Below are 14,822 nucleotides of genomic sequence, written 5' to 3' on the forward strand. Positions count from 1 at the left end.
TTGCCAAAAAGCATTGTTACCACAGAGAAATAATCAACCAAACACAAATTTCCTTACTTTTTGTGCAAAGTTTAGATGACAAGATTAAACAAAAATATCCGGTGACTCTGAAGTTGTAGAGGGAAGAACACAGACTGTTTTATGAGCCTCACCTGGCCAGCAGACGATTGGACTCTGGGCCTGGGGGAGGCTGCACTACTGTTGTGCATTAAGGTATAACAACAATTAGTTGACAGTTGGCTTGGCTTCTTATAACAATTTAAAAAGTAACAGATGAGATGGTTCTTTCCCAGGCTCAATGATCCAAACTGTTTTTATTGGATTTTTTTTATACTTTTCAATGTTTTTCTAACAACACAGCAACACACGTACTCCAAACATAGTTACACACATACAGTAGTCTGATTTTTCTTTTATTTATATATTTTCTTTAACAAAACAGCACGACACACACTCCAAACACAGGTACATACATACATACAATAGTCACATATGTTTATTTAATTTCTTATTACACAAGAGATTTAACAATACGATGGTAAATTGGAGAACTTATTTGAATTGCGTCACCATTGCATGGTTTTGGAGCGGATCAGTTTCCTGGTCAGGGCGTGTCGCACGGTCACCATGTAGGAAGGCCGGTCGGGTAATAGGGGGCGCTGTTGGGCCATCACTAAACTGAACAGAAAAGCGCGCTTGGTTACAATGTAGGGAGCAAAATCAAGTTCAAGTTATTTTATTAGTCAAATCATTGCACGACATAACAGGCAAAGCAGTCATAGCTTTGAATTTTGAACAATGCAAGATATCATCCAAGGCTCAAATGTAACAATGGTAAATTAGCTTAAAGGCACCCAGTGCAACTTTATGTAAACATTCAATGAAAAATAAACATTCAATTTCTAGTCTTTTTTACACGTAGTAAGTTTCAATAACTCCATACCATTACATATCGACATTCAAGGAGCAAAGATGAGACGTCGTTGTGTGGTGAGAACTGATAGAAAATCGTAAACAACAACAATCGCCGGTGGGGAGAAGCCATTTTTCCATTGACTGGAAGCCTGCTTTATTTATTGTAGGTTACAAAAAATAAAGAAAATGGCGGCATTGTTGTTGTTATCGATTTTGTATCAGTTCTCACCACACAACGACGTTTCATCTTTGCTGCTTAAATGTCGGTATGTAATGGTATGGAGTTATTGAAACTTACTACGTGTAAAAAAGACTAGAAATTGAATGTTTATTTTTAAGCCTTGAAAGTTGCACTGGGTGCCTTTAATAGACTGATTTTATCCAAAGTGACTTACAACGGTTCATACACACATTCACACACCGAAGGCTGAGTCAACCACGCCTGGCGACAGACAGCTCATCAGGAAGCGTCTTGCTCAGGGACACCTCCACAGGCTAGGAGGAGCCGGGGATCGAACGAGCAACCTTCCGGTTACCAGCCAACCCACTCTTCCTCCTGAGCCACATGCCAGCTGAACTAAGCGTTTTCCTTAGTAATGGATGAGTCAATAGACTCATCTAAGTAACAGTAAGCAAACTCATCACCTATATGCACGGTTCATAGAACCCTCAACTGGTTTTAGTCAGTCTGATTGGACTCTGGGAGGCTGCACACCTGCTGCTCGTTGACCAATCATGAAAATGCAGTTGCTTTTCCAGCGGAAATGAGCTTGCTACTGGAGTTAACGGAAGGTGTGTGTTTCTTTGAATACGCTAGTCCTTGCTCAAGCACTTGGTTTTACCTCACGAGAGAGAGAGAGAGAGAGTTTGCACTGAGGTAGTTATTGTGTTTCTGCTATGACAGAATGATGCCGTGCGTTTGTTAAAAGACTCGGAGGAATTCAACTCTGAACAAGTAAGGGATGCATTTCAAAGCTAGTTGTACTTGGTTGATAGTAGCTAAGGAGGTAAAATGGGTTGACTGGTAACCGGAAGGTTGCTAGTTCGATCCCCGGCTCCTCCTAGCTGAGTGTCGAGGTTTCCCTGAGCAAGGAACCTCACTCTGACTGCTCCAGACGAGCTGGCTATCTTCCTGCGTGGTTGACTCCTCCGTCGCTATATGAATGTGTTAATGACAGAACAGTGAGGTATATGAACCCTGCATGCTTTAAAGGGCCCCTATTATCACACCAGGTGTGGGTGTGATTAGCCGGCACAAGCCGTTTTGAAAATCAACCGTTTCCGGTGTTTTATCAAACTGTTGATATTTATATTCCGCACTTGCACTTTGATTGCATTGACACATTATGTAAAACCCATTCCGTGTATCCTGTTGTCTGAAACGGGCTGCATAAATAAAGTTGGACTTGTCGCCCGTACCTTATTAGCTGGACGACGGCTGCTTCCACGGCAACGGCGGTTTCTGACACCGACAGCTCCTTGAAGCTGCATCTTCTCACGCACACACACCAGATACAAATTCTGAAATAAGTATTTAAAAAAGTATTTTCTCAATAGTCATTGCTCAAAAGGGCTCCAATTTTACCACCAGGTGTGAATGTGATCAGCTGTTACAAGCTGTTCGGAAATCTACCTTTTCCTGGGTTTGAGTGACATCTCAAGTGGGTGTGTCAACCTAGATGTGCGCTGGATACCCGGTGGACTGTAACAAACGCTGCTCATCTGTCCATCACACATCTAGGTGGACACGCCCACTTGTGATGTCACTAAAACACTGAAGAAAGGTGGAGTTTGAAACGGCTTGTAACGGCTAATCAGGCTAACAGCTGGTGATGTATAAAGGGACCCTTTCAGGTCATCGGCCACCTCAAATCCTTGGCCAGGTTTTGTCCTTCCTCTGTCGTCACCTCCCGTCCTGTCTCCAAGTCAGCCTTGTTGGCTATCAACACTGTAGGCGCAGCTGAGAGAGAGAGAGAGAGAGAGAGAGAGGCATTTCAGGGTTGTGTTGTTTCTAAAAGTGTCTTAAAAAAAAATTTAGCTAGTTGGCTTGTTGCTTAAAGCTGCAGTAATAAGTAACATTCAGGTTAAAATGTCTTTCTTCTCTTTAAAGTTACTTAATGCAGCTTTCAGCAACAAGCTAACTAACTGGTTGCTTAAAGCTGCAATATATAACATTCAAGTTAAAGGTGTTCACACTTTTTCACTTGAATGTTAGTATTACAGCTTTGGACCACTTGGATGTTACTTACTGTTGCTTTAAGCCACAAGCTAGTTAGCTTGTGGCTTAAAGCTGCAGTTTGTAACATTCAAGCTAAAGGTGTTGAGAATTTTTTTTCGGATTAGCGAACAGTTGTTACCGGGGCTTTGTTTGATATGATCGATGAGCTTCTTGATTGGCTCCACCTCCAGGAAGCTGACGCGCTGCGTGATGGAGTAAAGGAGCAGGAACCCGTCTGCCCAACGGATACAGGATTCTACAGAAGCCTGTGGACATTCCTGGAAGGCAAGGCAACTTTATTGATGTAGCACTTTTCATATACGAGTCAGACTCAAAGTTTTTAAATAAAATAATATATAAGTAAAAGTTAAAGTAAAAAAATTGCATTGTTAAAAAAGTGCAAAAGTTCAAGGTGGAATGTATTTAAGATTTAGCAGACGCTGAAGCAAACCTAATAGTCTTCAGTCCTGTTCTAAAAGTGGTCAGAGTTGGGGGCAAGTAAATCCGTTTATTTGAGCAATTTGTTGCATAGTAACTCAATCCTACTTTCCCGTGATTCGTGTTAATTATTTGACCAATTGAAAGTCTTAATCCTGAATCGCCTTCATCTTGAATAGATTGGTCAATTGGTTGAACAATTGAAAGTCTTATTCCTGAATCAATTGGTCAATTCATTGACCAATTGAAAGTCTTAGTTCCTGAATAATTTCCGGTAGGATTTCACACAATCATCACAGTACACGCACAATCTAAATCCATTAAACCAGTATCATTAACAGTGTTTATTTTTCACAATACCTTTGAAGTTCGGTCCAGAATCTCCAAATGGACAGATTCCTGGTTGCAAACCCTGTGACACTTGTATGTCATCTCTAAAGTAACACACGTACACACACGTACACACAGACAGACAGACAGACAGACAGACAGACAGACAGACAGACAGACAGACAGACAGACAGACAGACAGACAGACAGACAGACAGACAGACAGACAGACAGACAGACAGACAGACAGACAGACAGACAGACAGACAGACAGACAGACAGACAGACAGACAGACAGACAGACAGACAGACAGACAGACAGACAGACAGACAGACAGACAGACAGACAGACAGACAGACAGACAGACAGACAGACAGACAGACAGACAGACAGACAGACAGACAGACAGACAGACAGACAGACAGACAGACAGACAGACAGACAGACAGACAGACAGACAGACAGACAGACAGACAGACAGACAGACAGACAGACAGACAGACAGACAGACAGACAGACAGACAGACAGACAGACAGACAGACAGACAGACAGACAGACAGACAGACAGACAGACAGACAGACAGACAGACAGACAGACAGACAGACAGACAGACAGACAGACAGACAGACAGACAGACAGACAGACAGACAGACAGACAGACAGACAGACAGACAGACAGACAGACAGACAGACAGACAGACAGACAGACAGACAGACAGACAGACAGACAGACAGACAGACAGACAGACAGACAGACAGACAGACAGACAGACAGACAGACAGACAGACAGACAGACAGACAGACAGACAGACAGACAGACAGACAGACAGACAGACAGACAGACAGACAGACAGACAGACAGACAGACAGACAGACAGACAGACAGACAGACAGACAGACAGACAGACAGACAGACAGACAGACAGACAGACAGACAGACAGACAGACAGACAGACAGACAGACAGACAGACAGACAGACAGACAGACAGACAGACAGACAGACAGACAGACAGACAGACAGACAGACAGACAGACAGACAGACAGACAGACAGACAGACAGACAGACAGACAGACAGACAGACAGACAGACAGACAGACAGACAGACAGACAGACAGACAGACAGACAGACAGACAGACAGACAGACAGACAGACAGACAGACAGACAGACAGACAGACAGACAGACAGACAGACAGACAGACAGACAGACAGACAGACAGACAGACAGACAGACAGACAGACAGACAGACAGACAGACAGACAGACAGACAGACAGACAGACAGACAGACAGACAGACAGACAGACAGACAGACAGACAGACAGACAGACAGACAGACAGACAGACAGACAGACAGACAGACAGACAGACAGACAGACAGAGCCAGTTAGTTGCAGTATAGAATCGTACACACACTCTCTTTGTCTCACTCTCACACACCTGCACAAGATTAAAACAAGCTCAAATATCCTAATTCATATTCGTGATTTAAAAATCACTCGCTAATGTTTCTAACTTTTCCCCAAGCTTGTGCGGAAAAGCAATATTGAAATGTGGATTCACCAAATTAAAATCACCACGGCAGGCATATTTAAACTAGATATTTTAATGACCTCTTGTTAACGTTAACCAGACCAGGGCAAGAAAACAGTGTGATCTTTGATATAACACAAGCTTGTTGATACAACCCTGAAAGCTGAGTTCCAGCATGACATTTTAATGGAGTGAATTTATATTGTTTTTTTTCCAACCAGTCAATGCATTCACCCGTTTTAAAACCGTTAAAACAAACAGCCACTCAAAGTTCGTCGGGGAGCAGTTAGGGCGAGGGTGCCTTGCTCAGGGACACTTCTTCTGAGTGTCTAGGTGTCCCTGAGCAAGGCACCTCACCCTAACTGATCCCCGACAGAAGGTTGCTAGCTCGATCCCCTGCTCCTCCTAGCTGAGTGTCAAGGTGTCCCTGAGCAAGGCCCCTCACCGTAACTGCTTGCGACGAGCTGGCTGTCGCCCAGTGTGGTTGACTCTTCCGTCAGTGTGTGAATGTATGCATGAATGGGTGAATGTGAGGCAATGTTGTAAAGCGCTTTGAGTGGCCACTAGTTAGAAAAGTGCTCTATAAATGCAGTCCATTTACCATATAAGAATTGGGAGGGAGGGAGAGAGTAACAGAGGGTGAGGAAGAATTAACAGAGGGTGAGGGAGAGAGAACTCAAGCCAAAGCAGTGAAAACTCAAAGTAAAAGCGAGGCGTCTGTGTTACCCTTTTTGCGATCGTAGTCCCCGATGAATCGTCCGGTGACGAAACGCACACACAAAGCTGTAGACACAAAACAGACACAGCAACAGATACCTCACGGTGAGCGTCTACTGTACATACAAGGACATGCTCGCGGATCGGCCACTGCTAACGGCTGCGAGATGATCCAAGCTGATATGCAAGATCCCTGAATGCCATCACAGCTGTGTGTGTGTGTGTGTGTGTGTGTGTGTGTGTGTGTGTGTGTGTGTGTGTGTGTGTGTGTGTGTGTGTGTGTGTGTGTGTGTGTGTGTGTGTGTGTGTGTGTGTGTGTGTGTTTGTGTGTGTCCATGTGTTTGTGTGTGTCCGTGTGTGTGTGTGTGTGTGTGTGTGTGTGTGTGTGTGTGTGTGTGTGTGTGTGTGTGTGTGTGCCTGTGTCCATGTATGTGTGTCCGTGTGTGTGTGTCTTTGTCTGTGGCATTTCGTAGTAAGCTTGATGTAACTGCTGGTTATTAAAAGGTGTGTGTGTTTCTTGTACTTACAATTACCTTTAGGGCGTTTAGCAGACGCTCCTATCCAAAGCGACTTACAATAAGTACATTTGTCAGAAGAAGGTGAAACCAAAATATATCTCTGTAGGTACAGTAAGGATGTTCATAGAACCAAGTGCCAAGCACTAACAATCACTAGGTTAACCCATTCCCCATATACAACAAAGATAGCTAGGTTAAGAAGATGATACACAACTAAGTAATATAACTAAGTACAACATAGATACTTATAGTAGGATAGGTAGTTATTATTGTAGAAATAACATCCAGGCACAAGCATGCTAGACTTGTGTGTTGTACAAGTCACAATCCTTACTGTACCGACAGCGTTATAGTGCTGTTTCTCGTTCTTCTGAGAAATGTACTTATTGTAGGTCGCTTTGGATAAAAGCATATGCTAAACGCCCTAAATGTAAAATGCAAATCTTAGTCCAGCATGTTTTCAAACCAAATCCAAACACAAACTTTGTTTACAACGTTGAAGCAATCACATAAAATGTCTCCACTTTCATGACTTAACATCAAAATGAATCTTGGGACAGGGCACCTTTTGAGATTAGTTGACCATTACAATATACTTTAATTGTCATTGTGCAGTAGAATCATGCAACGAAATTTGATTATGCTGCCTCTAAAACAAGGCTCCCATAAACAATAGTATAAAATACAGAGTAAAATACATTATCAACATTTTATGACAACATTGTCAAGGCAACTGGTTGTATTTCTGCAGAAATATAGAATTAAATACAGAAAAATTGTACAAGATTTCATACACCCAATAATAATAATAATAATAAAAAACACTCTAATTATGTCAAGCTTCTGTTGTAAGCATAGTCATTCCGATAGTTGTCCTGTTTTCCATCTCTGTTACCTGTCTTCCCGGTGTCCTGTGATCCCATGACGAGGAGTTTGACCGGAACCATCTCTGTTCTGGATGCAAGTCTGATAACGAGTGCTGGAGAGGTGCTCCCTGCATCCGAACTGGGAGGCTGGAGTGTGCAGCTGGAGACAGAACAGGAGAACGGGAGCTGGATGGGACGTCCCGAGACTGAAGGAGGAGGCGTTGTGAAAGAGGAGCAGATGAAGAGAGGATGGGGGAAAGGAGAGGAGAGGACAGAGAGAGGGGGGGAGAAGGGAGAGGGAGAAGGGAGAGAGAGGGGGAGAAGAGAAAGGAGGGGAGGAAAGAGAAAGAGGAGGAGGGAAGAAGTTCTTGAGGACTGATGTTAAAGTAAACATTTTAAACCTTTTTTAAAAGGTTTTAAATGCTCTCCACCGTTTTTAGGTCACGTTTTCAACCTTATGCTTTTGTACATCAAGAGAAATGGCGGCCATCTTGAAAAATGGTTGCGATCTTGAATTTTTGAGGGACAAGCACCGTTTTCCAAAAAAATATTCTTGAGAGTATTTTCACAAAATGTTATGCCTACATAACTGTTTGAACGATTGACATGATGAGCATTTGACAGAAATAGCGGCCTTCTTGAAAAAATGGCCACCATGTTGAATTTTTGTTGGCCAACGCCTTTTCCCAAAAAGTGAGCCTTAGGGAGTATCTTTGCCAAATTTCATGCTTGTGTATGAATTTGATCGATTCTGTTGAAATATGCCATTAATCTGCTGCACTATTGGGATAAGAGTGTCTGCTAAACGACGTGATGTAAATCAGTTCCCGACAATATCAAAAGCCAAACACAGATTTCCAAACTGAACTTGAAATTTAATTAAGGCTAAGTTAAGTGTACTTATCCTTCAACTCAAAAATTATAATGTCTAAATTATTCTGTTGTCATGCTATTATCAATTATTGAAAATAATGAGTCTACCATATTCTTTATTCTAACATAGCTATGATTTATTATACATCTCATTGTAATTGTATTATGCGCTTTTAACTGATTCAACTGATCAATTGTTTTTTTCTCAAAGTGTTTGTCTACGAGCATTTGTTCTATAAATCAACGCAATTCATTATACCTTCATATACTTCCACACAATATAAATCAAGTATGTTCAGAGTTCACATAGACTCTGAATAGCCTCCCCCTCCCACCCCTTCTACTTATTGTGTGTTGTACGTCCTGGCACTTAATCTACGCACTTATTGTGTGTCGTACTTAGTTAGAGTATTTAGTTGTGAAACATCTTATCCTAGTTATCTTTGTTGTATATGGGGATTGGGTTAATCTAGTGATTGTTAGTGCTTGGCACTTATTTATATGAACATCCTTTCTCTACCGACAGAGATGCATTGTTGTTTCTTTCTTCTGACAAATGTACTTTGGCTGAAAGTGTCTTCTAAACGCCCTAAATGTAAGACTACCATTTTTAGGTCACATTCACAGGCTTTAAGGGGAGTTTCTTTGTGGATAAAAGTGTCTGCTTGAAAATCTACGATGAAAATCACACCCTAAAAATATCAAAAGCCAAACAAAGATATCCGAATCTGACTTTAAGTGAGATTCTTTTTTTTGATGAGTCCACGTATTCCATGCTCTTTGTGCTAACGTAACTAATTGTCAAAATGGTATTATGCACTTTTAACAGATTCAACTTCATCTTTTTTTCTCAAAGTGATTGTATCAAGGGCTACAAGCCTTTGAGTGATTGTTCTTGATCTTCAACGCAATTCATTATGCCTTCACACATTTCCACACAATTTAAATAAAGTACAAGAACACCTTTTAGACCTTTTAATAGCCAGCCGTTACATCAAGCTAACCCCAAAACACCCCTGCCACACACACACACACACACAGAGCACCCTCATTCTCATACACACTGACTGAATTTGCTACCACACCCCAATTCACGACTCACAAACCCCAACATCCACGAGAGAGAGAGAGAGAGAGAGAGAGAGAGAGAGAGAGAGAGAGAGAGAGAGAGAGAGAGAGAGAGACTCTCATCCAAAGTGCTTGGCGATGAGTTCCCGCCGCCTGTCCTCGGTCTCGGGGTCCGGGCCCCCGGGGCAGTGTGCGTAGGTCTCGGGGGGCTCCGGGGCCTCGCTCCGCTCCAGGGTCCAGGCGTCCAGGCCGGACTGCAGCGAGGCGTTGTGGAGCACGCAGCACGCCAGCAGGATGGACGAGCTCTTCTCCGGAGAGTACTGCGGGGGGGGAGGGCGTGAGGAGAGTGAGGCCATATTGTTTTGCCTTGTACGTATATAGGTCCGTTATGGCCCCCATTGCACGCCTGACCGTCCCTCTCTGCGTTCCTTCTCAAGTCTCCTTCCTTGCTGATAAAGATATTTTCCTCGTGCCCTCTCAGGGACTGGGGTCAGGGGGGGTGTCACAGATATTTGGCCTGTTGAGCCCTTTGAGACTGTACCTGGGATTAAGGGCTAGACAAATAAAACTGAATTGAATGGAGTTATTTCCGGTGCTAGTTAGCGTTAACGATAAATGAATACCCTGGGGGGTCACAGTCGTGTGTGTGAGTGCATGAGGGCGGTGTGTGTGTGTGTGTGTGTGTGTGTGTGTGTGTGTGTGTGTGTGTGTGTGTGTGTGTGTGTGTGTGTGTGTGTGTGAGTGAAGTGAGAGAGAGACGTATTCATTAAATGTCTAGTTTGTATATTTTCAGTTGTTGCTTTGCATTGTATATGATTATTATTAAGACTGCCAATTAGCATGGACCCGGAAGGCTTCCGTAGAGTGAAGACGCCAGAAGTAGTGACACGATGCGTGGGAAAACGAGAGATGAAGAGACGAGAGAGACAGACAGTCAGACAGTCAGACAGACAGACAGACAGACAGACAGGCAGGCAGGCAGTTAGACAGACAGGCTGACCTGCAGGTAGCCCTTGGATCCGTCCAGGCACCTGAAGCGCGTCTGGATGGCCCTGAAGGTGCGGTCCACGATCTCACAGGTGGCGGCGTGGGCCAGGTTGTACTGCAGCTCCCCGGGGGACGAGGGGAGGGACACGGGGGTGAGGAGCCAGCGCTTCAGGGGGTCAGGGGGTAGTGGCGGCCGCCTGGGGGGGAGACGGGGGAGAGCGGGACAGAGTCAGCCTAGTGGATGTGATGTAGAGAGAGAGAGAGAGAGAGAGAGAGAGAGAGAGAGAATGAGAGAGAGGGGGAGAGAGAGAGAGAGAGAGAGAGAGAGAGAGACAGAGACAGAGAGAGAGAAACTGCTTCAAATCTGCCCGTCATGGCAGGACCCGCCCCCAGACCCGAACCTGCAGCCCCCCCCCCCTCCACTACATTTATAATAAAGGCACTTTGTGAAACTGTCTTTTCACAATAAAAGCTGTGTCCCACCCAGGAGCCAGCCGTCCTCGGTGGCCGTCTCCATGGCCTGGCCCACGGCGGACCTCTCCAGGACCTCGGCGTCCTGCAGCCCCCCCGGCCAGCAGGTCTCGGCACTCAGCAGGAGCCCCCTGGCGTCACACACCAGCTGGCAGCCCACCGAGTGGAAGCCCCTCCGGTTGACGTAGGACGAGTCCTCGCTGTTGGGGGCCTTGATCGCCACCTGTAGGAGGGCCGAGGAAGGGGTGAGTCTCTCTCTCTCTCTCTCTCTCTCTCTCTCTCTCTCTCTCTCTCTCTAACTCATCGCCAAGCACTTTGGATGAGAGTCTCTCTCTCTCTCTCTCTCTCTCTCTCTCTCTCTCTCTCTCTCTCTCTCTCTCTCTCTCTCTCTCTCTCTCTCTCTCTCTCTCTCTCTCTCTCTCTCTCTCTCTCTCTCTCTATCATTGTTTGTCGCACTTAGTTGTGTATCATCTTACCCTAGCTATCGGGGAATTGGTATATCGGGATTGGTTAACCTAGTGAACCAAGTGCCTAGTAACCTAGGCACTTGGTTCTATGAACATCCTTACTGTACCGACAGCGATATATTATTTTACTTCTTCTGACAAATGTACTTATTGTAAGTTCTGGTCAGAGTGAGGTTCCTTGCCCAGGGACACCTCAAAACTCTGCTAGGAGGAGCCGGGGATCGAACTAGCAACCTCCCGGTTACCAGCCAATGCGCTCTACCCGCATGCCGCCCCCATCAAGACCCCACCTTCCGTATGCCACTCGCCTGAACACAGTCCAGCACTCCGTGGACTCCCGGGATCTCGGCCACCCTCTGGAACTCCTGGACGGACAGCTCCCTGGTGCCGGCGTCCCTGGGGGAGGAAGGAGCCGGGAGACCAGCGCTGTTAAGACGTTGGAACACACCGGCCCAGCCATTGGCCGTCTGAAACGTTTGGGGAGACTCGGACGTATTCAGGAGCAAATGTGTGCCCTGTGTTCAGCTGTGTTGGAACCGATTCAACAAGTAAAGAGTGTTGGCGTCTCAGGAATAGAGCCTTTGATTGGTTGTGCTATGAACATCCTTACTGTACGCTAATCCAAGATATTTATTACATACAACTCATATCCCCAAATTGTGTCTCTCTTACAAGTACGCACTTGATTTGATGTACAAATACAATTTGTATTTCTTTTGTGTTTCTATTTCCGTTAAAACTTATGTTGTATTTTATTCTAATGTATTTCATTTATATTTTAAGCACAGAAATACAGCGTATGTCACACAAACAATTCACTGCTATATATATCCAGTGAAATGTTTGTGTGACATGTTGTTGTTGTGTTTCTGTGCTTAAAATAGAATAAAGTACTATATAAGTTTGAACATAAATACGTCATATATATGTTTAATTAAATTTAGACCTTTCAAAGCCAAAGTTACAACAAATAGTACAAGACAAATAGAAGAACAGAAATTTCGTTTGTCTTTGACCCGCGGTGCATTTAGTATAGAGGATCAAATTAGGTCAAATTAAATAAAATAAAATATACAATAAATTAATTGTAAATATTACTTATTTTTATTTCATTTTCAATCTCTTGAATCTCTGAACTTCCCCAGACCTGTTGAAGGAGATGAACTGCGGGGCCTTCTTGACCAGCGCCCGAGTGACGTTGGTCACACAGCGGGACATGGAGGCCTGGCTGATGCCGATGGCGTCGCCCATGGAGGTCTGGAAGGAGCCCGAGGTGTAGAAGCCAAGCGCAGCCAGGATCTGCACCTCGGGGCTGATGGCGCGAGACCGCTGCGTGCGGCGGCACAGAACCTTTGAAAAACCGGGGTGCAAATTATACATTCATATTATTATACATATATATATTAGGGGTGTGAATCCCTCGTGTAAAAGACGATACGATTCAATTGATTCGTGTCACGGTACGATTCAAGAAAAGATACATGTTGATAACAAACTATTCAGTACGATTCAATTAGATACGATTCGATGCAGTTCAATAATTGAAAGCACTCTGAAAGAGTTCTTATCATTGCGCACATTCACATTATCATTGTGCACATTTTACCATGATCAATTATCATGGTATGTAATGGTTGTCAATAACGAAAACAACTTGATGCATGAACATGACAACACTTTATTGTGAAAATAAGTGGTTTGTCTCATATCGTGAAATATTTCAGTGATAGCACACACTGAGGACACCATAAAAAAAACGCTCTTTCTCCGGTAACGCAGTCGTTCGCGACGCTTTTCTACTTTGTCATTTCTTCTATTTGTCTGTAACTCATGCTCCAATCTTTCATCGATCGATACGGATGCAACGGCGATGCATGATGCATCGCTGAAGCCACATTTACGATGATCGCGATGAGTACATACACAACACATTTCTCAGCCCTGGAACTCAAAACCATTTTCTGATGCCCCAAAGAATTAAAAAATATATATGTAACAAAATGATATAATAAACGTGCAATGACTATTCAACTAATGGCCTGTACTAACATCTAACTAGCAAAATCTTTGGTCAGGAGCAGCCGGGTTCATGTCACGTTTATATCCATACAAGACTGGACGAATCCATGTAGCTGTATCTTACAGGTTAAAAACGAATACCGATACATATCGGATCATCTTTACACCCCTAATATATATATATATATACTATACACCCACCAGGTGTGAGTGTGATTAGCTGGTGGACACGCCCACCTGCAATGTCAAAAGCTGCCCATTTTCAAAACGGCTTGTAACGGCAAATCACACACAATAGCTGGTTGCATAATATGTCCCCTGTAAAGAGACCTTACCCCTCTCAACAACTCCACCAGATAGAGGATGAACTCTCTGGGGAAACCGAATGTCGTCAGGAGGTATTGGTCGGAGACCGAGTCGAGGTCAAACCGGTCCATGGTCTTATGACCTCGCCCGTGGAGAAGCAGGTCACAGTCCAGTATCGCGATCTGCACCGCCATTGCTGCCTGGAATAAACAAACAAATAGAGACAGTCGTTTACACAGGATGGGAAAAAACACCTTAAGATACTTTGAAGTACTGATACTGCAACTTTATAATTTATAATGTTTATACCGTCAGTTTTTGTTTGCCCTGTTTGTTCTATTTGTCTTTACTTTAGCATTTAATCTAGCATCTATTTTTGTTTTCATTAGTACTATGTGTTTTATTGCATTGTATCGTGTTTTCAACTGCTGCTGGGCTGTTTTGTTTGGGTGAATTTGCAGACGAACACGCAGTGTTCGACCAATCGCAACAGAGTGGGTGTGCTGACCAATCACAGCAAACACTTTAAGCAAACTTAAAGTGACACGATACAAAACAAAACGTTTTTGCTGAAAGTAATAGTGTGAGAATAATGGGGGGTACATCTAACATACAGGCATGTAACCCTATTCTAGTAGTAGCCCCAAATGCAATTATTAACCCTAAAAAAGCATGATATGGGATTTTTAACAGTAAATCAGTAGAGGGGGGCGTGGCCTGTCGTTTTAGAGGGGGGCCGGTCACCCCTCTGCGCCCCTCTCCCGTATAGGGACGCCCCTGTTCGTAGTCCATTTAAAGTGGGTATTAAACCCAAAAGCCTAATAACTACTTAATGTGCTTGCATATATTCCGATTATATTAAACAGTTGAAACCAAAATGCATGTAAGCATTAAGCCCATGCATGCAATATAAGGGTAAGCCCTACTTCAGTATGATAATAACACAAACGTCCTACTTGTTTCTCTTGCCAGTGCTTCTCTTCTTCCTGGGGAACGGTGTTGCCAGATTGGGTCATATTTCCCTCCTAATCTGGCGCAAAGAGTTGCCAAGAGTGCAAGATTGGGCGGGAAATCTGGCCCAATCTGGCAAC

General features: G+C 43.9%; 2 protein-coding genes across 5 annotated transcripts; both read right to left on the reverse strand.

Moving 5' to 3' along the window:
• Positions 1–399: 399 nt before the first annotated feature.
• On the reverse strand, positions 400–8,183 carry zgc:110699 (uncharacterized protein LOC325371 homolog). 4 transcript variants are annotated; one of them, XM_060055593.1, is made up of 7 exons: positions 7,570–8,183; positions 6,166–6,222; positions 3,932–4,005; positions 3,273–3,411; positions 2,782–2,875; positions 2,335–2,406; positions 400–673 (listed from the first exon to the last, which is right to left on the reverse strand). In XM_060055593.1, exons 1-7 carry the CDS (start codon positions 7,619–7,621, stop codon positions 553–555), a joined length of 609 nt encoding a protein of 202 aa, XP_059911576.1. In that variant the 5' UTR covers positions 7,622–8,183; the 3' UTR covers positions 400–552. The 4 variants fall into 4 exon arrangements, with proteins under 4 accessions (XP_059911576.1, XP_059911577.1, XP_059911574.1 ...); XM_060055594.1 differs by having other exon boundaries at positions 400–678; XM_060055591.1 differs by having other exon boundaries at positions 2,335–2,436.
• Positions 8,184–9,373: 1,190 nt separating this feature from the next.
• harbi1 (harbinger transposase derived 1) lies at positions 9,374–14,822 on the reverse strand. The gene is made up of 7 exons (XM_060055635.1): positions 14,688–14,822; positions 13,761–13,931; positions 12,554–12,756; positions 11,715–11,802; positions 10,940–11,162; positions 10,482–10,645; positions 9,374–9,801 (listed from the first exon to the last, which is right to left on the reverse strand). Exons 1-7 carry the CDS (start codon positions 14,745–14,747, stop codon positions 9,601–9,603), a joined length of 1,110 nt encoding a protein of 369 aa, XP_059911618.1. The 5' UTR covers positions 14,748–14,822; the 3' UTR covers positions 9,374–9,600.

This window comes from Gadus macrocephalus, chromosome 7 (assembly GCF_031168955.1).
Source record: "Gadus macrocephalus chromosome 7, ASM3116895v1".
NCBI lineage: Eukaryota > Metazoa > Chordata > Actinopteri > Gadiformes > Gadidae > Gadus > Gadus macrocephalus.

Bases quoted from the DNA above. Each gene is read 5' to 3' on its own strand.
- harbi1 (XM_060055635.1), bottom strand. From the start codon at position 14,747: ATGACCCAATCTGGCAACACCGTTCCCCAGGAAGAAGAGAAGCACTGG. The intron at 13,932-14,687 runs GTAGGACGTTTG...TGTTTATTCCAG, and splicing joins AGCACTGGCAAGAGAAACAA to GCAGCAATGGCGGTGCAGAT. The intron at 12,757-13,760 runs GTAAGGTCTCTT...GGTTTTTCAAAG, and splicing joins TGGTGGAGTTGTTGAGAGGG to GTTCTGTGCCGCCGCACGCA.
- zgc:110699 (XM_060055591.1), bottom strand. From the start codon at position 7,621: ATGGTTCCGGTCAAACTCCTCGTCATGGGATCACAGGACACCGGGAAG. The intron at 4,006-6,165 runs GTAACACAGACG...GTGTTACTTTAG, and splicing joins GGACTACGATCGCAAAAAGG to AGATGACATACAAGTGTCAC. The intron at 2,876-3,272 runs GTAACAACTGTT...TCTCTCTCTCAG, and splicing joins TCATATCAAACAAAGCCCCG to CTGCGCCTACAGTGTTGATA.